This window comes from Anomaloglossus baeobatrachus, chromosome 4 (assembly GCF_048569485.1).
Source record: "Anomaloglossus baeobatrachus isolate aAnoBae1 chromosome 4, aAnoBae1.hap1, whole genome shotgun sequence".
NCBI lineage: Eukaryota > Metazoa > Chordata > Amphibia > Anura > Aromobatidae > Anomaloglossus > Anomaloglossus baeobatrachus.
In genome coordinates this window covers 530,150,026-530,173,640 of record NC_134356.1, presented here as the reverse complement: position 1 = coordinate 530,173,640, position 23,615 = coordinate 530,150,026, and the positions used below count along the sequence as shown (strand labels likewise).

Sequence of the window (23,615 nt, the reverse complement as noted above, 5' to 3'; positions counted from 1 at the left end):
TCCCAATACGGAACTATAAGAAAAAGAATTTACGGTAAGTAAACAAAATTAACTTTTTCTTTATCGTTCCTATGGGAGACCCAGACCATGGGACGTCTCAAAGCAGTCCATGGGTGGGAAATAAACAGAAAAACTAAGAAGTAGGCAGAACCTAACATCACAAATGGGCGACAGCCGCCTGAAGGATGCGTCTGCCCAAGCTCGCATCTGCCGAAGCATGAGCATGCACTTGGTAGTGCTTTGAAAAGGTATGCAGGCTAGTCCAAGTGGCAGCCTGACAGACTTGTTGAGCCGTAGCCTGGTGCCTGAAAGCCCAAGAGGCACCGACAGCTCTGGTCGAGTGTGCCTTGATCCCCGGCGGGGGAGGCACCGGAGAACACTGGTAGGCGTCCGAAATGGTCGACCTAATCCAACGGGCTAAGGTCGGCTTAGAAGCAGAGAGGCCCTTGCGCCGACCTGTGGTTAGCACAAAAAGAGAAGTGCACCGCCTAAGAGCAGCGGTGCGAGACAGATAGATCCGGAGAGCACGCACCAGATCCAGAGTATGCAGCGCTTTTTCAAAGCGATGAACAGGAGCCGGACAAAAGGAAGGTAGGGTAATGTCCTGGTTAAGGTGGAAAGGAGAGACCACCTTAGGAAGAAAGTCCGGAGTCGGACAGAGAACCACCTTGTCTTGATGAAAAACCAAAAAAGGTGACTCTGAAGAGAGCGCAGCCAAATCGGAGACTCTCCTGAGGGAAGTTATGGCCACCAGAAAGGCCACTTTCTGTGAAAGACGAAACAAAGAAACCTCCCTAAGAGGCTCAAAGGGGGGTTTCTGCAAAACCGTGAGAACCAAATTAAGGTCCCAGGGATCCAAGGGCCGCCGGTAAGGCGGAATGATGTGAGACGCGCCCTGCATGAAGGTGCGGACCTGAGCCAGCCGGGCGAGACGCCGCTGGAACAGCACTGACAGAGCTGAGACTTGTCCCTTGAGAGAGTTGAGGAACAGTCCTAGCTGCAGACCGGAATGTAGAAAGGACAGAAGGGTCGGCAAGGAGAATGGCCAAGGAGGATGGCCGGAAGAGCGACACCAGGAGAGGAAAATTTTCCAAGTCCTGTGATAGATCTTGGCGGAGGAAGACTTACGGGCCCGAGTCATAGTGGAGATGACTTCCGGAGGAATACCAGAAGCCGTCAAGATCCAAGACTCAAGAGCCACGCCGTCAATTTGAGAGCCGCAGAATTCAGGCGGAAAAACGGACCTTGTGAGAGAAGGTCTGGACGGTCCGGGAGATGCCACGGCACCTCTACGGACAGATGGAGCAGGTCTGGGTACCAAGCTCACCTGGGCCAGTCTGGAGCAATGAGGATGACTTGACGGCCCTCCATTCTGATCTTGCGCAGGACTCTGGGCAAGAGAGCTAGAGGGGGAAACACGTAGGACAGACGAAACTGGGACCAGTCTTGAACCAGAGCGTCCGCGGCGAATGCCTGAGGATCGTGGGAGCGAGCCACGTAAACAGGAACTTTGTTGTTGTGACGGGATGCCATTAGATCCACGTCCGGAGTGCCCCATTTGCGGCAGATTGACTGAAACACTGCCGGGTGCAGGGACCACTTGCCACCGTCCACGGATTGACGGCTGAGATAATCTGCCTCCCAGTTTTCCACGCCTGGGATGTGGACTGCGGATATGGTGGCTTGGAGTCCTCCGCCCATTGAAGGATGCGTTGTACCTCCAACATTGCCAGGCGGCTGTGTGTCCCGCCTTGGTGATTGATGTAGGCAACCGCTGTCGCGTTGTCTGACTGGACTCGGATGTGCCTGCCCGCCAACAGGTGGTGAAAAGCTAGGAGAGCCAGAAGCACGGCTCTGGTTTCCAGCACATTGATCGAAAGGGCTGACTCGGACGGAGTCCAAGTGCCCTGCGCTCTGTGGTGGAGATATACCGCTCCCCAGCCGGATAGACTGGCATCCGTGGTGAGGATCACCCAGGATGGGGCCAGGAAGGAGCGCCCCTGGGACAGAGAGAGGGGCCGAAGCCACCACTGAAGAGAGCTCCTGGTCTGTGGCGACAGAGCCACTAACCTGTGCAAGGAGGAAGGCAGCTTGTCCCAACAGCGGAGAATGTCCAGCTGCAGGGGACGCAGATGGAACTGGGCAAAGGGAACAGCCTCCATTGACGCCACCATTTGACCCAGCACCTGCATCAGGCGCCTGAGGGAATAACGGCGGGGCCTCAGCAGAGAGCGCACCGCCAGTTGGAGGGACTGCTGTTTGACTAAGGGCAACTTCACAAGTGCCGGCAAAGTCTCGAACTGCATCCCTAGGTACGTGAGACTCTGGGTCGGAGTCAGAGTGGATTTGGGAAGATTGACAAGCCACCCGAATTGGGCTAGAGTGGCGAGAGTGAGAGAGACACTCCGCTGACAGTCCGCGCTGGATGAAGCCTTGACTAGAAGGTCGTCCAGGTAAGGAATCACTGCCAACCCCTGTAGGTGCAGGACCGCAATCACTGCTGCCATGACCTTGGTGAATACCCGAGGAGCTGTGGCCAACCCGAAGGGGAGAGCCACGAATTGGAAATGATCTTCTCCGATTGCAAAACGTAGCCAACGCTGGTGTGAAACTGCAATTGGCACATGCAGATAGGCATCTCTGATGTCTATGGATGCCAGGAAATCCCCTTGGGTCATTGAAGCAATGACTGATCGCAGAGACTCCATGCGAAAGTGCCGCACCTGAACATGCTTGTTGAGAAGCTTGAGATCCAGGATGTGCCGGAAGCAGGGCTGTGGAGTCGGTAAGCCAAACCTTCGACTCCGACTCCGACTCCTCAAATTCTCTTGCACCGACTCCGACTCCGACTCCGGCTCAGACTCCGACTCCTACATATATTGCTTATAGTTAGGTGAAAAATTTATTGTAGTACATGAATATGTGTATGTGAACATCAGACATTTAATAATTTTTATGATACAATAATCAAGATATTTGGATAGAACATAAAATATATTTATTGGAATACAACTTTAGAACACAAAAAACTGTAATAAATTGTAAATATGTAATACACTATGTAATATACAGTAGATTACATATATATCTTGTGTGTGTATATACACTGTGTGTATATATATATATATATATATATATATATATATATATATATATATATATATATATATATATATATATATATATATTTACAATTTATTAGTTTTTTGTGTTCTAAAGTTGTATTCCAATAAATATTTTATGTTCTATCCAAATATCTTGATTATTGTATCATAAAAACAATTAAATGTCTGATGTTCACATTGTACTACAATAAATGTTTCACTTAAATATAAGCATTATACTAAATGTTATTATTTAGTAAAATATTCAGCACATTCTGCATTGCACTCCTGTCCCCAATTTATTATATATTTTAGGAGTCGGAGTCGGTGCATTTTATACCGACTCCGACTCCACCAAAATGAGCTCCGACTCCGACTCCGACTCCACGACTCCGACTCCGACTCCACAGCCCTGGCCGGAAGGAACCGTCCTTTTTGGGGACTAGGAAGAGATTTGAGTATTGAAACCTCTGAACCGTTCCCGGGCGGGAACCGGTACAATTACTCCGTTGGCCTGCAAGGATGCCACGGCCTGTGAGAAGGCGGCGTCCTTGGAGCAGGGGGGAGTTGAGAGAAAAAATCTGTTTGGCGGGCTGGAAGAGAATTCTATCCTGTAGCCGTGGGAGATGATATCCCTCACCCACTGATCGGAGACGTGTTGAAACCACGCGTCGCCAAAGTGGGAGAGCCTGCCACCGACTAAGGACGTTGCTGGCTCTGACAGATAGTCACGAGGAGGCTGCCTTAGCGGCAGCACCTCCTGCGGTCTTCTGTGGACGCGCTTTTGGGCGCCAGTTGGATTTCTGGTCCTTGGCTGAGTTAGTGGACGAGGCCGAGGGCTTAGAGGACGACCAGTTGGAGGAACGAAACCTCGACTGATTTCTACCCTGGACAGGTTTCCTGGTCTTGGTTTGTGGCATGGAAGTACTCTTCCCACCAGTAGCTTCCTTAATAATTTCATCCAGCTGTTCACCGAACAGCCGGGACCCAGCAAAAGGGAGCCCAGCAAGGTACTTCTTTGAAGAAGCATCTGCCTTCCACTCTCGAAGCCACAAGATCCTGCGGATAGCGAGGGAATTAGCCGAAGCCACCGAAGTGCGGTGAGAAGCCTCCAGCATGGCAGACATGGCATAGGATGAAAAAGCTGAAGCTTGGGAAGTCAAGGCAACCATTTCGGGCATAGATGCCCTGGCGAGGGAATGCATCCCCTCTAGAGAAGCAGAGATGGCTTTGAGAGCCCACACTGCTGCAAAAGTCGGGGAGAACGAGGCCCCCGCCGCTTCATATACGGATTTGGCCAGAAGGTCAATCTGGCGGTCAGTGGAATCCTTAAGGGAGGTGCCATCAGCCACCGACAACGGTCCGGGCTGAGAGTCTAGCCACCGGGGGTCTACCTTTGGGGAATGAGCGCACTCCTTGACCACCTCAGGTGGAAAGGGAAAGCGGTCATCAGAACCACGCTTTGGGAAGCGTTTGTCAGGACAGGCCCTGGGCTTGGTCACAGCGGCCTGAAAACTAGAGTGGTTAAAGAACACACTCTTTACTCTCTTAGGCGAGGTAAACTGGTGCTTTTCTGCCAGAAAGGGTTGCTCCTCTGATACTGGCGGATTGAGATCCAGTACAGAATTAATGGAAGCAATCAAATCACTAACATCTGAGTCACTTTCGGACAGATCAATGGGGTACATGGAGTTAACCTCCGAGCCCCCCGTAAAGGCATCCTCCTCATCCTGCGAGTCAGCTCCTGAATCAGAGCCGCGGGACGAGGAAGGAGAGGGAACCCTGCGTCTTTTCTTAGGAGGACGGGGTCTGGGACCAGATGATGAATCCTCTGTGAGCTCCGGTCCTGAGAGACCTCTAGCAGCAGAGGCACCCTGTGAAGGGGGCTGATGCATGTTCAGCAAAGTCCTGGACAGAAGTCCCATGGAGTCAGCAAAAGACTGGGAGATAGACCTAGAAAAGGATTCTACCCAAGCCGGGGGTTCAGCCACAGGAGCAGCCTGAGAGACCACTGGGGGTGAGACTCCAGGCTGAGGCACCGCCAGGTTAGAGCAGGCATCACAATGTGGGAAGATGCTCGGTTCAGGCAGCAGGAGCTTACATGCAGTGCATACTGAATAAAGCTTTGAAGCCTTGCTCCTCGTGTGAGACATGCTGCTGGAGTGGGGGCTCTGCCAGAGAATGAACCCCAGAGAGTATAAACAGAGGTCCACAACCGGAGACCGGTTGTGGCTTACCGGACCGCTGGAGCGGTGTTGTGTGCCCTCCAGATCCCGAAGCCCGGACCCCCAAGCACAGCACCTCAGCAGAGATGCTGCAGACCAGCGCTGCAATGACTGATCGCAGAGAGAACGCTGAGAAAATGGCCGCCGGAGCGAAGAGAGGGGGCGGGACTTGCTTGAGGAGCGGGATCTGGAGGGCCATAGAGACCTACAGGGGAGGGGACACACTGCAGTGGGGAGTGTCCCTCCCGTGTGCAGAACGGCCGCCGGGCGGAGCCGAGCCTGTCCCTCTGCATGAGTGACATGCGAGGGCAGTGAAACAGAAACTAGGCCTCCGGCGAAGCCGGGGCCTAAATTTGAGCGGCGCGGCCGGCGCGCAGACACCATCGGCGCGGTTCTCAGGCGACAGCTAGAGAACCCGCCGGAAATGTCAGAAAACACAATAAGCACACTCTCCCACAACAATAAAGTACAGGGACCCCGAAAACTAAACGTCTCAGGTACTTAGCTTGCTGAGATGCAGGGCCAAGTCCCTGGGGATGAGTGCTCCGGTCCAGCAGGGTCCTGAAGGGCTGCGGATGGAGACCGGTCTCCTGCTAGGCATGGAGACCGTGCTGGCTCCCACTTCAAGCCAGAGCCCATGAGGGATGGTGAAGGAGCGCGGCATGTAAGGCTCCAGCCTTGGAAATCAACCTTAACAACACCGCCGACACAGTGGGGTGAGAAGGGACATGCCGGGAGTCCAGACATGGACCCGCTTTTCTTCAAACTCTTTCCAAAAATCAAAGAAATCAGATGAGAATGCATGTGTGGATGTATGCCTCCTGACACAAAGCGATAAGGGGGTGTATAAGCTCAGAGGGAGGAGCTACACTTTTAAGTGTAGTACTTTGTGTGTCCTCCGGAGGCAGAAGCTAAACACCCCATGGTCTGGGTCTCCCATAGGAACGATAAAGAAATATCAAGCCCCGAAGGGTGTCCAGGGACATGCCCAGGGAGGTGACGGATTTTGACGGGACCGGGGATGATTTGACTGAAGTCAGAAGCCGCCCTAAGCGGCATAGGGTTCCCACAGAGATCTGCATGCTGGTTGAGCCCTTGATGAGGAGGTCATCCAAGCAAAGCAGAACAGCCACTCTCCTGGCGTGAAGGGCACACATGGCGGCCGCCATGACCTTTGTTAAGACCCTTATAGCTGTGGCAGAGCCGAGGGTAGGGCCACAAATAAAGAAAAGAAAAAAAAAAGAGAAGTCCTGAACAGCGAAGCGGAGGAACGTTTGGTGAGCTGGAGCGATGGGTATGTGCAGGTAAACTCTAAGTGTACCGAAGCTGCGGGTGCACTGAATCCTGGGAGCTCTCCCCTCCCCCTGCCACAGGTGGAATGCTATGCAGGAGTCTGCAATCAGCCCAATCCAGTCAGTGTGACCTTTGCTCCAATTCCTGTCAGGGAGCCAGTGTGGAGATTCTGACGCCTGCTGTGCCCGGTCACAGAGCTTATATCAACTCAGAGCCTGCCAAAGGGACTGAGGAAGTTTTTCATCGGCTCTGGAAATCGGAAGGCTCTCACCTCATGTGGAGATGGCAGTCTCTGCCTGGTCACGCTGGTGCAGAGCGTGTATCAACTCAGAGCCTGCAAGAGGGACAGAGGAAGTGTTCATCTGTTCTGGGCTCTGGAAAATCGGTGCCTGTGAGACCCGTCGTCCAGTGAGTAACAGCCCAGGATCCAGCGTCGCAGGAGGGGGTATGAGGAGGCGACACTCCGCGTTCCCGCCTGTTGATGGTTTTGGTAAATCGGTCCCCGAAGGAAACCGTCGCCCTCTAAAAACAAAAAATTCTTGCTGCAGTAGTCTGCAGAGATGTGCCTCCTATAGACACTAAGCTAAAACTGAAGTTGCCTGGCCCGGCCAGGGGGGTGTATACTGCAGAGGTGAAGCTAACATCTTTGCATCTACTTAGTGTCCACCTATGGATAAGTAGCATAACACCCATGGTCCTGTGTCCCCCAATGAGGGTTCAGAGAAAAAGAGATGGTATATTGTGAATGACTGTCTTGACTTTATAACTGGTAAAGGTCCAGACCTCTGGGGCACATACTGCTAATGGGCATGAAAAGACCACAGAGCAGTTGTAGCATTGCTTTACCCACAGTTTGTTTCCAGTACTGCCTGCCCACTCAGCTGTACAGGAAGAGTGGTCATATTCTACTAAATTGGGCCAAAAGAAGCCCCCTGCATAGTGTGGCATCCTGGTACACTGCTGTGCAGGGGAAAACCAGAGATGGCCAAAGTACTACACTGAATTAATAACACTCCATCAATGACACATACCTGCACTTTACTCTCCGCAGCTGCTATCTTTTTGCGACACTCTTGTACTCTACATTTTTCAATTGGATCACGGGTGTCTTTGCCTTCGAGTTCTTGCAGTTGGCGCTGGTTCTCGCTAACTTCTATCCGAGCTTGTTCTGCCTCAGTCTCCAGCTCCGATATTTTCATACAGTACTGCCTATTCATGGCCTGAGCTTCTCTTCCTGCCACAAGACACAAAGCGAAAAGGTTTTTGTACCGTTAGCCAGTTGAAAAATTATTGAATGTTCTCAGTGAGAGGAACAAAATTATAATCTCGTGATACCTTTTAATGTAACTAAAATGAAATAAAGTGATGTTACAAAGCAAGCTTTCGAGACATCTCAGGTCCCTTCATCAGGCATGGTATGACAAAATATCTTCACATATTTTGTCATACTACGCCTGATGAAGGGACCTGAGATGTCTCGAAAGCTTGCTTTGTAACATCACTTTATTTCATTTTAGTTACATTAAAAGGTATCACGAGATTATAATTTTGTTCCTCTCACTGAGAACATTCAATAATTTTTAAGATACAAAGCAACACATAAAAATACTTAAGGCCCTTTACTCATACAGTAATGGAACAAGGAGGTATGAAGGGGTTTATCCTGTTATATACAGTATTTACATCATTAGAGTAGTTTAAAAAAACACATCCATCAAGTTCACCAAGAGATATGGCTATAGGGAAGAGGTATAAGTATATCCATTGTGCATGAACCAATCTGCCTGAAAAAAAAAAAAGAAAAAAAAAAAGAGTACATTTTTCCATCCAGATACTGAGTATTGATTACATGGATCAATGTTCAGAACAAGAATTTTTTATAATGGCCCCCCGCTGTGACCAAGCCCCTTAGGTTGATTAATAGTTCTAATGGTGAAGAATCTTTGTCTTCCACGCAAGACTGAACCTGATCAGTTTTGTGGATCATTATACTCTAATGAACAAGTATACCCAGGTGCTTCTCTACTAGTGACTCTCCTAGTTCACTCAACCTTAACAACAGGCAATACGCATTAAAACAGCGGCCGTAAAGCGGCCTTATTCCCAGCAATCAGGAATAAGTGAATAGTGCCGCCCAAGGGCGAAAATCCTGTGGCTACCAGTTGTATATGAAAGTTGACATCTGCGGGCATCGGCCCCAATCGGTTTTGAAACTGATCGGGGCTGATTTACCTCAAATACCACTGCTGTAAATCAACACAGCGGTATCTAAGTAGGTAAAAGACCACCACTGATAACATCGGCATTATCTTAATGACGGGTGCCAATGGTTGTCATGGTAACCTGAGGCCATCTGATGACCCCTAGGTACGGTGGCCTATTAGACCCTGCTATAAGCAGAGTCTAATAGGCATGGTCAGTGAGTCACTGATAGCCCTTTGGCACTATAGGTCATGAGTCCTGCAATGCATGAGACAACTGATCAAAGTAAAAAATATTCATGTCCCATAATGGAAGTAAAAAAATAAAAAAAAATAAAAAGTTAAAGAAAGAAAGAAAGAAAAAAACCCTGTTTTGCCACTACAAATGCAGCGTTTGTTTTAAAACAAAAAATACATACATACACAAAATTGGTATTGAAGAGTTCGGAACACCACGACCTAAAAAAATGGTCATGTTATAATTATTCCGTACGATGAAAACCATACAAAAAAAAGTTACAAAAATTGATCAACTGCCGACACTTCCTAACCTGAAGGTCTGAACTGGTGCAACCTGAACATAACATATTATCACAATAACAGTTGCACTCAAGCAAGAGGAAAAAAAGCTGAACGATGCAAATAATGAACACAGGAATGTGAAAATGCATTACTACTTGGAAAAAAAAATAAGATACTTAGCACTTTTATTTGAGCCCAGATACCATGCCACGTAGTACCTCTCAAGTGGGTCCTAACCTAGTGAATGCCTCTCTTTGAATGAAACCTGACCTCTTATATATCGGCTGATAAAGCACATGCTAATAAATAATTACAAACACCTAAAGTAACTGAGAGGAGTGCACAAAGGGCCATTTTCATCTGCTAAATATATTTTGTTTCATATTTTTTGCAAACAGTAATGCATGTTCACATTCTTGTGTCCACAGTTCGCATCCTTCAGCTTTTTTTCCCTCATGCTTGAGTGCAACTGTTATTGTGATAGTATATACTATGTTCAGTGTGCACCAGTTCAGACCTTCAGGTTAAGAAGTGGCAGTATATCTATTTTTGTATTATGGGGTCATGTCCACTGTCTGTGCACTTCTCCCAGTTACTTTAGGTGTTTTTAATTCTCTGTTAGCAGGTCCTTTTCCAGTCCATATACAAGTGCATCTCAATAAATTAGAATATCATCAAAAAGTTAAATTTATTTCAGTAATTCAGTACAAAAATGGAAACACATTATATAGAGTCATTACACACAGAGTGAGCTATTCCTATATATTATATAGAGTCATTACACACAGTGGGATCTATTTCAAGTGTCTATTTCTGTTTATGTTGATTTTGGCTTACAGCCAATTAAAACCCAAAAGTTATTATCTCAGAACATTAGTATAATTAGCACTAAGCGTTTAAAATGGTCCCGTAGGCTACAAAATCATGGGGAAGACTGCTGACTTGTTAGATGTCTAGAAGGCAGTCATTGACACACTCCACAAGGAGGGTAAGCCACAAAAGGTCATTGCTAAAGAAGCTGCCTGTTCATATAATGCTGTATCCAAGCATATTAACCCCTTCACCCCCGGCCACTAAAGCACCCTAATGACCGGGCCATTTTTTGCAATTCTGACCAGTGTCACTTTGACAGGTTATAACTCTGGAACGCTTCAACGGATCCTGGCGATTCTGACAATGTTTTTTCGTGACATATTGTACTTCATGTCAGTGGTAAATTTAGACCGATATTTTTTGCGTTTATTTGTGAAAATTTAGGAAATTGTGCGAAAATTTGGAAAATTTCGCAATTTTCAAACTTTGAAAATTTATGGCCATAAATCTGAGAGATATGTCACACAAAATAGTTACTAAATAACATTTCCCACTTGTCAACTTTACACCAGCGCAATTTGCGAAATAAATTTTTTTTTCGTTAGGAAGTTAGAAGGGGTCAAAGTTCATCAGCAATTTCTAATTTTTCCAACAAAATTTACAAAATATTTTTTTTTAGGGACCACATCACATTTGAAGTGACTTTGAGAGGCCGAGGTGACAGAAAATACCCAAAAGTGACCCCATTCTAAAAACTGCACCCCTCACATTGCTCAAAACCACATCCAAGAAGTTTATTAACCCTTTAGGTGCGTCACAGGAACCAAAGCAATGTGGAAGGAAAAAATGAAAATTTTACTTTTTAACACAAAAATGTTACTTTAGCCATAAAATTTTCATTTTTACAAGGGAGAAAAGAGAAAGTGCACCCTACAATTTATTATGCATTTTCTCCTGAGTACGCTGATACCCCATATGTGGTAAAAATCAATTGTTTGGGTGCACGGCAGAGGTCAAAAGGCAAGGAGCGCCATTTGAATTTTTGAACACAAAATTAGCTGCACTAATTAGCGGACGCCATGTCGGGTTTGAAGACCCCCTGAGGTGCCTAAACAATGGATCTCCCCCACAAGTGACCCCATTTTGGAAACTAGAGCCCTCAAATATTTTTTCTAGATGTTTGATGAGCACTTTGAACACCTGGGGGCTTCACAGAAGTTTATAACGTTGAGCCGTGAAAAGAAAAAAATTTTTTTTTACCACAAAACTGTTGCTTCAACTAGGTAGCTTTTTTTTCACAAGGGTATCGGGAAAAAATGCAACATAAAATGTATTGTCCATTTTCTCCTGAGTACGCAGATACCTCATATGTGGTGGAAATCAAATGTTTGGACACACGGCAGTGCTCGGAAGGCAAGGAGCGCCATTTGAATGCAAAATTAGCTGCACTCATTAGCGGACGCCATGTCAGGTTTGAAGACCCCCTGAGGTGCCTAAACAATGGAGCTCACCCACAAGTGACCCCATTTTGGAAACTAGAGCCCTCAAATATTGTTTCTAGATGTTTGGTGAGCACTTTGAACACCTGGGGGCTTCACAGAAGTTTATAACGTTGAGCCGTGAAAAGAAAAAAAAAATTTTTTACCACAAAACTGTTGCTTCAACTAGGTAGCTTTTTTTTCACAAGGGTATCAGGAAAAAATGCACCATAAAACGTATTGTCCATTTTCTCCTGAGTACGCAGATACCTCACATGTGGTGGAAAGTAATTGTTGGGTGCATGGCGGGGCTCAGAAGAGAAGGGCACCATTTGACAGCAAAATTGATTGGAATCATTAGCGGACGCCATGTCACGTTTTTAGAACCCCCCCCTATGGTGCCTAAACAGTGGAGCTCCCCCACAAATTACCCCATTTTGGAACTAGACCCCTCAAGGAATTTATCTAGATGTTTAGTGAGCCCCTTGTACCCCCAGGGGCTCCATTGAAAGTTGACAACGTTGAACCGTGAAAATTTATTTTTTTTAAAAAAATTTTTTAAAATTTTTGCAGCAACAAGGTAGTTTTTTTTTTCTTTTTTTACAACGGTATCAGGAAAAAATGCACCATAAAACGTATGGTGCAATTTTTCCCGAGTACGCAGATACCTCACATGTGGTGGAAATCAATTGTTTGGGCGCATGGCGGTGCTCAGAAGACAAGGAACGCCATTTGACTTTTCAAACGCACAGACGGAGTGCACTGATCGGCCGCTGCAGGAGGCACGGTCGGATGAGATACAAAAAGCGCTGGGGATACGAAAAAAAAAAAAAAGTCACGCCAAAAATTGAGCAGGGATGTTGATCCGCGCTCAGCGGGACGCACGGACAGATGCGATACTTTTTTTTCCGTATCCCCGACGCTTTTTGTATTGCATCAGTCCGTGCGTCCCGCCGAGCGCTGATCAGGGATGCACATAACGGATCGGCATCCCTGCTCAATTTTTGGCGTGACTTTTTTTTCCGTATCCCCGATGCTTTTTGTCACGCCAAAAATTGAGCAGGGATGCCGATCCGTTATGTGCATCCCTGATCAGCGCTCGGCGGGACGCACAGACAGATGCGATACAAAAAGCGTCGGGAATACGGGAAAAAAAGTCCCGCCGAAAACTGACCACGGATGCAGATACGTTATCTGCATCCCTGATCAGCGCTCGGCGGGACGCACGGACGCATGAGGTGTAAAAATAGAAAGGGGATAGAGGAAAAAAAGAAAAAAAAAAAAAAAAAAGTTATACTCTCAGTACCCAGAGGATTAGCAGGAGGAACAGCTTTGCAGCAGCCAGCAGGCAGGAAGTTGGACAGCTCAGCAGAAGACCCAGGAAGAAGGACCCAGCGATGGAGGCAGATGTGATCGGCCGGTGAAGACAGGTAAGAGGACGTCGGGGGGACAGCAGAGGGGGAGGGGGACAGCAGAGGGGGAGGGGGACAGCAGAGGGGGAGAGGGACAGCAGAGGGGGAGAGGGACAGCAGAGGGGGACAGCAGAGGGGGAGGGGGAGAGCAGAGGGGGAGAGCAGAGGAGGGAGATACCGGAGGAGCTGCAGAATAGAGATCACGGGGGAGGCCGGCAGATTGGGATGTCGGGGGGCAGATTGGGATGTCGGGGGGCAGACCGGGATGTCGGGGGGCAGACCGGGATGTCGGGGGGCAGACCGGGATGTCGGGGGGCAGACCGGGATGTCGGGGGGCAGACCGGGATGTCGGGGGGCAGACCGGGATGTCGGGGGGCAGACCGGGATGTCGGGGGGCAGACCGGGATGTCGGGGGGCAGACCGGGATGTCTGGGGGCAGACCGGGATGTCTGGGGGCAGACCGGGATGTCTGGGGGCAGACCGGGATGTCTGGGGGCAGACCGGGATGTCTGGGGGCAGACCGGGATGTCTGGGGGCAGACCGGGATGTCTGGGGGCAGACCGGGATGTCTGGGGGCAGACCGGGATGTCTGGGGGCAGACCGGGATGTCTGGGGGCAGACCGGGATGTCTGGGGGCAGACCGGGATGTCTGGGGGCAGACCGGGATGTCTGGGGGTAGACCGGGATGTCTGGGGGGGCAGATCGGGATGTCGGAGGACAGATCGGGATGTGGGGGGGCAGATCGGGATGGCGGGGGGGCAGATCGGGATGGCGGGGGGGCAGATCGGGATGGCGGGGGGCAGATCGCAGGGGGGCACGGGAAGGGGCCATTACGGGAGCGCGCAGGAGCAAATCACAAGAGCGCGCAGGGGCTGCAAGAGAGCAGGGGAGGAGGGATACCGGAGGAGCTGCAGAATAGAGATGGAGGGGGGCAGATCGGGATGTCGGGGGGGCAGATCGGGATGTCGGGGGGGGGGGGGCACGCGCAGGGGCTGCAAGGTGAGCACAATACTCACCGCTCCTGCTCCTGCGACGTGACGTGACAGCAGCGGCAGCAGCAGCGGTGGCGTGGTACCACTAGTACCAGCCAGTGCTGCACGCTGCAGACATGTTGGGGGAGGGTCCCCAGACCAGCACAGGCCTGGGGAGGGTGGCCACCGGCAGATCAGACTGCCCCACTGCACACTGATTGGAGCGATTGCGCGTCATCGCACGATCGCTCCAATCAGTGCTGCAGGGGGGGGGCCACGGTGTCTGCTTGCTTCCAGCCAATGATCGGAGCTGCTGCAGCTCCGGTCCTAGCTGGATTTTACAAGATCACGCTATTTTTGGCATTTTTTTGCCGAAAACAGCGTGATCAATGTGATTGGCGGTTCCGATTTGAACAGCCAATCACATCGATCGCCTATGGGGGGTGGCGATGCCACCCCCCCTGGGGTCAAGCAAAGGTCCCCTGCTGTAAGAAACAGCAGGGGACATCATTTGAAAGCCGTTGCTATGGCCACGGCAATCAAATGAAGTTTAGACAGTAAAATTACGTCCCTGGTCGTTAAGTCACGTTAAAATAGGACGTAATTTTACTGCCCGCGGTCGTGAAGGGGTTAATGGAAAGTTGAGTGGAAGGAAAAAGTGTGGTAGAAAAAGGTGCACAAGCAACCAGGATAACTGCAACCTTGATAGGATTGTTAAGAAAAGGCCCTTCAAAAAATCCAAAAAAGAGCAACCACACACAGACTTATTCAAAACATGCGCTACAACTGTCGCATTGTCAGGCCACTCATGACCAATAGACACCAGAAGCTTCTTTCCTGGGCCAAGGAGAAAGAAAACTGGACTGTTTGCTCAGTGGTCCAAGGTGTTGTTTTCGGATGAAAGAAAATTTTGCATTTCATTTGGAAATCAAGGTCCCAGAGTCTGGAGGAAGAGTGGAGAGGCCACAATACAAGCTGCTTGTGGTCTAGTGTTAAGTCTCCACAATCAGTGATGGTTTGGGGAGCCATGTCATCTGCTGGTGTAGGTCCACTGTGTTTTATCAAGACCAAAGTCTGTGTAGCCGTCTGTGACGGGGTGTACAACAGAGCAAAGGATGGACGAGGCCGAGGGACGATCCAACAGGTTTATTCACAAAGACACTGGAACAGCACACGATAAGTCCACGTAAAACAGATTCGGGGGCCCTTCCCGACAATCCTCGGACCGGATAACAAAGTAATCGTCCTTACAGTAGTCCAAAGAGTTCCACACAATCCCACAGCCACTGATCTCCAGTCTGCAACTGTCCATACACCGGCTCTAGGATGCAGCCTCTGCTATTCCCTCCCAGAGGATCAATCTTCTTTCTTCAAGTTTCACACAGACTGACTCAATCTCCCAGGTAAGCAGAGTTTACACTAGTTGGACTCTAGGCCCACCTCCCCCTACTCCCAGGGATGGAAGTGCCTCAAGAGGATACAACCTTGCATTTTAGGGGGTGATTACCTACAACAATAGAAATGTACACAGAAGTAGTTCAAATAAGACAATGAACCCAGCTTGAAATAGGAATCTGTACAGCAAGATACACCTCCCCCATAAAATACATGAATTACAACTAATACAACCAGGGAAATATACATATCATGACATAGTATCACAGCATATACAGTGAGAGGGTAAATTACATCTTCCCAATCCCTCCCCCTCCCAACTTGTGTACGTACTAGGGACCTCTACAGGTCACTGGTTAAGTACACACAGGCAGAGCGTTACTTACATGTGGCTTCATGCAGCCACGAATTAGCATCGTAGCTCTCCCACATCATTGCCCAGGAGAACAGCTGCAGGCAGACCACCCATCACCCCAACCACACATCGCCTGACCCCAAAACCAAAGTTCAGATCCACAGTGGCTGTGGGAATAGTCCTCCATTGTCCACCAGCCAGTTCAATAACAATCCCAGGTCCTCTATGGATTGCCTCAGGCCGAACCACTCGGGGATCAGCCAGTGTGAGGAAAGCACCCGAGTCACAAAATCCAACAAGTCTCTGTCCATCCAGCACAACCTCCTGCAAGTGCTTACCTCGATGAGCAGAAGTCGTCATAACTGCGGGTCGCACCCCGTAAACTCCTGGTGGTGCAACATGGGGGGGCTGAGTCACTAGGCCAGTCCTCACATAACGGTGCCACATCTTCCTCCATGGCACCGGGCTGTAAATAATTAACAATCCGATTGGGTGCAGGATCAGTCCTCATTTGAACAGCTGGGCAGGAGACTTGCCGATGCCCTGGCTGTCCACATTGATAGCATCTGAGCTGGGTCTCCCTCCATCCAAGGCGTCCTCTTGGGTAAGGTATGGGGGAACTTGGAGGCCGGCTCCCACCTGAAGGTGCTGTAGGGGTTTGAGGATGATTCCTCCATGGCCTGGCTGGGCATGAGGCCTGCAAATGCCCGGGATGCCTACAAACATAACACCTGCGCACTGTTACTTCCTCTCCCCGGCGTATTCCAGAAAGTGCAGTAGAAGCAACTGGAGGCACATTAACACGGGTATCAACATGTGGTGGCTTAGAGGAACGGGGAACAATGGGGACAGAATAACTGGGGGGATCCGGTGTTGTGGAGCTGTTAGGCGTCTCTCCATCCTCCAACAGAACCCTCCACTGAGGCTTGATGGTGAGAGCCTCATCAGCGAGAGCAGCAGCTTCCTCAACTGTCGCTGGTTTTCTCTCACGCACCCATTCCCGGATCTCAGCGGGGCACTGGGCAAAGAATTGTTCTTTTAGGATGACCTGCAGGAAGGTCTCCCAAGATAAGGCCTCCTCTGCCTCCAGCCAGCGATTACATATTTGTTTGAGTCTATGAGCATATATCTTAAAAGACACTTCCCCATCACAGGCTAAAGCACGGAACTGAGTCCTGTAAGTGTCTGGGGTCACAGCATAATGTTCTAGAATAGTCTGTTTAATATCCGCATACTCACAGTTCCACCGAGGGTCCATAGCTCTATAGGCTTCAGCAGCTCCCCCCTCTAGGAGCCCAACCAGATGCCGGACACGCTCCCTGTCCGGGACTTCCATTAATCGACACTGATGCTCAAAGTCCTGGAAGAAGCCCTCAATGTCGCCTGCAGCCTCATTAAACGGCTTAAAGTCTTTGCGGGACACCCTGGGAAGTTCCCTCATGATGGGTGCTGGGGTTACAGTCTGTCTGGAACCTCTCGCGGCTTCCACAGCGAGCTCCTTATCCAGCAGTGCCATCTCCTCCATCCTGCGCTCCTTCTCTTTAGCTCCACGCATGGCCTCCCTCTTATCTTCTATGGTGGCCTCATCTCCAAGCAGTGCCATCTCCTCCTTGTACCACACAACCCATTGACTTTTTTGGGTATTCACCTCCGGCTGCCGTCTTTCTTCCGTTTGCTGTGAGGATCCTTCCTCCACGTCATTTTGCGAACAGACTCCTTCTAGCGCCTCAATCAGCTGCTCCTTGGAGAGTCCTTTGAAACGAACTCCTACTTCACGGGCCTTTGATTGCAGGCTCCCCAAAGTCCAGGTCTTGTACTCTGCAGTGCTGGTTCCTGATGTTGAGCCATTGTCCTCCATTCCTTCTGCTCTGATCCCACTGCTGCCACCAGTTTGTGACGGGGTGTACAACAGAGCAAAGGATGGACGAGGCCGAGGGACGATCCAACAGGTTTATTCACAAGGACACTGGAACAGCACACGATAAGTCCACGTAAAACAGATTCGGGGGCCCTTCCCGACAATCCTCGGACCGGATAACAAAGTAATCGTCCTTACAGTAGTCCAAAGAGTTCCACACAATCCCACGGGCCACTGATCTCCAGTCTGCAACTGTCCATACACCGGCTCTAGGATGCAGCCTCTGCTATTCCCTCACAGAGGATCAATCTTCTTTCTTCAAGTTTCACACAGACTGACTCAATCTCCCAGGTAAGCAGAGTTTACACTAGTTGGACTCTAGGCCCACCTCCCCCTACTCCCAGGGATGGAAGTGCCTCAAGAGGATACAACCTTGCATTTTAGGGGGTGATTACCTACAACAATAGAAATGTACACAGAAGTAGTTCAAATAAGACAATGAACCCAGCTTGAAATAGGAATCTGTACAGCAAGATACACCTCCCCCATAAAATACATGAATTACAACTAATACAACCAGGGAAATATACATATCATGACATAGTATCACAGCATATACAGTGAGAGGGTAAATTACATCTTCACACCGTCTACCAGGAAATTTTAACCCCTTAAGGACGAAGCCAGTTTTGTACTTAATGCCCAGGCCATTTTTTGCAATTTTGACCAGTGTCACTTTATAAGATTATAACTCTGGAACGCGTCAATGGATCCCGGTGATTCTGAGATTGTTTTTTCGTGACATATTGGGCTTCATGTTAGAGGTAAATTTAGGATGATATTTTTTTATTTTGTGAAAAAATCTGAAATTTGACAAAAAAAATAAAAATTTTGCAAGTTTCAAACTTTTAATTTTTATGCCCATAAACCGGAGAGTTATGTCACACAAAATAGTTAATAAATAACATTTCCCACTTGTCTACTTTAGATCAGTGCAATTTTTGAAACAAAATTTTTTGGGGTTAGGAAGTTAGAAGGGTTCAAAGTTCATCAGCAATTTCCCATTTTTTCAACAAAATGTACAAAACCATTTTTTTAGGGACCACATCCCATTTGATGTGAATTTGAGAGGCCTGGGTGACAGAAAAAACCCAAAAGTAACACCATTCTAAAACCTCCACCCCTCAAGGTACTCAAAACCACATTCAAGAAGTTTATTAACCCTTTAGGTGCTTCACAGGAACTAAAGTAATATGGAATGAAAAAAAATAAAAATTAACATTTTACCTAAAAATGTTACTTTAGCACTAATTTTCTTACTTTTTCAAGAGGTAACACCAAAAATTGGACCTCACACTTTGTTACCCACTTTCTTATGAGCGCGCCGATACCCCACATGTGGTCAGAAACCTTTGTTTGGGTAAATGGGAGGGCTTGGAATGAAAGGAGCAATATTTGAATTTTGGAAAGCAAAGTTGGCTGAAACAGATTGCGGGCACCATGTTGCTTTTACAGATCCCCTAAGGTACCTTAACAGCAGGAACCCCCCTCAAGTGACCCCATTTTGGAAACTAGACCCCTTAAGGCTTCTATCGAGGGGTATAGCGAGCATTTTGGACCCACAGGTACTTCACAGATTTTGATAACGTTACTTTGTCATATTGAAAATTGTAATTTTTTTCTCAAAAATGTTGCTTTAGCATCAATTCTCTCACTTTTTCAAGAGGTAATTCCAAAAATTTGACCCAAATGTTTGTTACCCACTTTTTTATGAGCGCGGTGATACCTCACATGTGGTCTGAAACCTTTGTTTGGACAAATGGGAGGGCTTGGAACGAAAGGAGCAATATTTGAATTTTGGAAAGGAAATTTGGCTGAAAAAGATTGCGGGCACCATGTTGCATTTGGAGGACCCCTAAGGTACGTAAACAGCAAAAAACCACCACAAGTGACCCCATATTGGAAACTAGGCCTCTCAAGGAATTTATCTAGATGTTTGGTGAGTACCCTGAACCCCCAGGTGCTTCACAGAAGTTTATAACATTGAGCCATGAAAATAAAAAAATAAAATTTTACCACAAAATTGTTACTTCAACCAGGTAGCTTTTTTTTTCACAAGGGTAACAGGAAAAAAATCACCATGAAATGTATTCTGCAATTTCTCCTGAGTTTGGTGATATCTTATATGTGGTGGAAATCAACTGTTTGGGCACACGGCAGGTCTTGGAAGGGAAGGAGTGCAATTTGACTGAACATTTGGCTGGAATAATTAGTGGACGCTATGTCGCATTTGGAAAGCCCCTAAAGTGCCTAAACAGTGGAGGCCCCCCACAAGTGACCCCATTCTGGAATCAAGAAACCTCAAGGCTTTTATCTAGGTGTATATTGAGCATTTTGAATCCACGAATACTTCACAGAATTTGATAAGCTTAGGTTGCCATATTGAAAATTTTCATTTTTTTCACAAAAATGTTTCTTTAGCATCACATTTCTCACTTTTTCAAGAGGCAACAACAAAACGTGGACCCCACAGGTTGTTATCCAATTTCTTGTGAGCGCAGGGATACCCCATATGTGGCCAAAAACCTCTGTTTGGATATATGGGAGGGCTTGGAATGGAAGGAGCACCATTTGAATTTTGGAAAAGTTGAAATAAATTGCGCGCACCATGTCACATTAGCAGGGCCTCTTGGGTACCTATACATTAGAAACCCCCCACAAGTGACTCCATTTTGGAAACTGGACCCCTCAAGGATTTTATTCAGAAGTATAGTAAGCATTTTGAATCCACAGGTACTTCACAAAAATGTTGCTGTAGCAACAAATTTCTCTCTTTTAGGCTATGTGGCCATGATCCAGCGACACGGCGTCCAGTACACAGTGTCAGCCTTCCTGCAGAGATGTGAGTGTTGTCCACGGGAGAACGCAGCTGCCCATGCCCACGATTTGGGTTCAGGCTGCTGTGGAGCTCTATGCTACCTGCAGAGCACACTCATCTCCGCAGCATAAATTGACATGCTGAGGCTCGGGAAGCTGCGCCACAGGTCGGTTTATGCTGCGGAGAAAAGAAGCACAGTGGGCATGGGATCTCCAAAAATCCTTCCACTGTGCTTCTACTGCACAACGCAGCGTTATGGATGCAGGGAAAACACTCTGCGTCCAAAACCTGATTGTGGGCACATAGCCTAAAATGCTACAATGGATGAATGGATAGATGTCAAACATATATAACGTCCCACCCCCCTGCATATTCTAAGCTGGCGCCCTTTAGTGCCTTTCATGTGGCACTAAAGGGTGCCTAGCCTTGTATTTAGCCCAAAAAGAAAAAAAAATAATTAAAATAAATGACGTGGGGTCCCCCCTATTTTTGATAGCCAGCTAGGGTAAAGCAGACAGCTGTAGCCTGCAAACCACAGCTGACAGCTTCACCTTGGCTGGTGATCAATTTGGAGGGCTCCCCAAGCTGTTTTTTTTTTTAATTATTTATAAATAAATAAATAATTAAAAAAAAAAAAAAACACAAACGTGGGGTCCCCCCAAATTAGATCACCAGCCAAGGTGAAGCTGACAGCTGGGGTCTGGTATTCTCAGGATGGGAAGAGCCATGGTTATTGGACTCTTCCCAGCCTAAAAATAGCAGGCCGCAGCCGCCCCAGAAGTGGCGCATCCATTAGATGCGCCAATTCTGGCGCTTCGCCCCAGCTCATCCCGCGCCCTGGTGCGTTGGCAAACGGGGTAATAAATGGAGTTGATACCAGGTGTGTAATGTCACCTGGCATCAAGCCCAGCAATTAGTTATGTCACGGCGTCTATCAGATACCCGACATAACTATTTGACAGTAATAAAAAAAAAATTGACAAAAAAAAAAATTTATTTGAAAAAACACTCCCCAAAACATTCCCTGATTGACCAATTTATTGAAAAGAAAAGAAAAAGAAAATCCGCTGTAATCCATTTGGACGTCCCACGTCGACTCTGGACCTTCTAGAATATGGGGGACACGTTCAGGGAACGTATCCCCCATTTTCTAGGTGTGAGGACCCTCCATTTGAGGAGAGTGGGTGGAATGAATCTGCACCCACCCTCCCTGGGTCACAGCTGCAGAGTGCGAGCAGCAGCAGCAGCAGCCAGCGTCCTGAACACAGGAAGCTGTCAGCTGCTCGGCACATGTGACCGGCGTCTGCTGTGAAGGAGCCGGAGGAGGGGGCCGCGGGGGATCAGCGCTCCGACAGGTACGTATGACACCGGGGAACACCGGGGGGTATAGGGGGGGACCCGGCAGGGCCTGGGGAGCAGGTTTCTGTCGCATGTGTTATGGCACATGCGACAGAAACCATAGGAAAGGGGGAAATGCGGCCGGCGCGCTGCTGTGCTCGCCGGTGCGCACGGCCATCTTGGATTTTCGGGAGGGGCTTGGGGGTCGGGGGGGGCCACTTTGGGGATACCGAGGGGACCGGAGGGAACCGGGAAAAAGATTTATCTCCCATCTGGCATGTTTGATCATGCCAGATTGGAGATAAATCATTTTTTACCAGCGCGGTCATTTACTGTAACCTGATCATCGGTATACGGTGTATACCGGTCATCAGGTGAGCGGGGACCGGAAAAACCGGCCAGAATCATGATCTCCAGGGTCTCAGCTACCCCCGGCAGCTGAGACCCCGGAAATTTTCTGACTCTGGGGGGCGCTAGACCCTTTTTTCCGACCGCCGTTAAAAAGCGGCGGATCGGAAGAAGTACCCTAAATTTGTCGCCGTTAAAAGGCGTATCGGCGGTCGTTAAGGGGTTAAAGCACTTCATGCTTCCCTCTGCCGACAAGCTTTTTGGAGATGGAAATGTCATTTTCCAGCAGGACCTGGCACCTGTCCACACTGCCAAATGTACCAATACCTGGTTTAAAAACCACGGTATCACTGTGCTTGATTGGCCAGCAAACTCGCCTGACCTAAACCCCATAGAGAATCTATAAGGTATTATCAAGAGGAAGATGAGAGACACCAGACCCAACAATGCAGACAAGCTGAGGCTGCTATCAAATCAACCTGGGCTTCCATAACACCTCAGCAGTGCCACAGGCTGATCGTCTCCATGCCACGCCGCATTGATGCAGTAATTCATGGAAAAGGAGCCCCGACCAAGTACTGAGTGCATTTACCGTACAGACTTTGCAGTAGGCGCCAACATTTCTGAGTGTAAAATCATTTTTTCAGTTGGTTTTAAACATTCTAATTTTTTGAGGCAATGACTGTCGGGTTTTCATTGACTGTAAGCCATAATCATCAACATTAACAGAAATAAATCACTCTGTGTGCAACAACTCTATATATTATGAGTTTCTCTTTTTGTATTGAATTACTGAAATAAACGGATTTTTGTGTACTCACCGTAAAATCGTTTTCTCTTAGCCATCATTGGGGGACACAGGACCATTATGCTGCCTATCCATAGGAGGACACTAAGTAGATGCAAAAGCATAGCTCCTCCTCTGCAGTATACACCCCCTGGCCGGTCCAGGCAGTCTCAGTATTAGTACACAAGCAGTAGGAGGAAAAAAAGCAGTAAAAAACTTCTCAACAGAGGAACATGAGAAAAGAAGAGTCAAAACCAAATAAGGTACTGAGAGAACCAAGTCCCCGCAGGGCAACAGGGTGGGTGCTGTGTCCCCCAATGATGGCTAAGAGAAAAACGATTTTACGGCGAGTACACAAAAATCCGTTTTTCTCTGACGAATCATTGGGGGACACAGAACCATGGGACGTCCTAAAGCAGTCCATGGGTGGGAAACATAAAAGAAGACAACACAACCCAAGGACTAGGAACCAGTCCCAGACAGCCTGGAGCGCCTACTGAGAGAGGTGCTCTACTGGCGTTTGCAGAATTTTCCTACCCAGATTTGCCTCAGTTGAAACCTGGGTATGGACTCTGTAATGCTTTGAAAACGTATGTAGGCTAGACCAGGTCGCAGCCTTACACACCTGTTCCACTGA

The 23,615-nt window shown here is 48.2% G+C and overlaps 1 protein-coding gene across 2 annotated transcripts in view; it reads right to left on the bottom strand.

The window, feature by feature from the left end:
* KIF7 (kinesin family member 7) overlaps positions 1–23,615 on the bottom strand; it is a 183,508-nt gene that overhangs the window by 64,430 nt on the left and 95,463 nt on the right. For both annotated transcript variants that reach the window (XM_075345929.1, XM_075345930.1), the window contains exon 11: positions 7,654–7,856. In XM_075345929.1, coding sequence (XP_075202044.1) covers positions 7,654–7,856 — 203 coding nt within the window. The remainder of the gene's footprint in view (positions 1–7,653; positions 7,857–23,615) is intronic.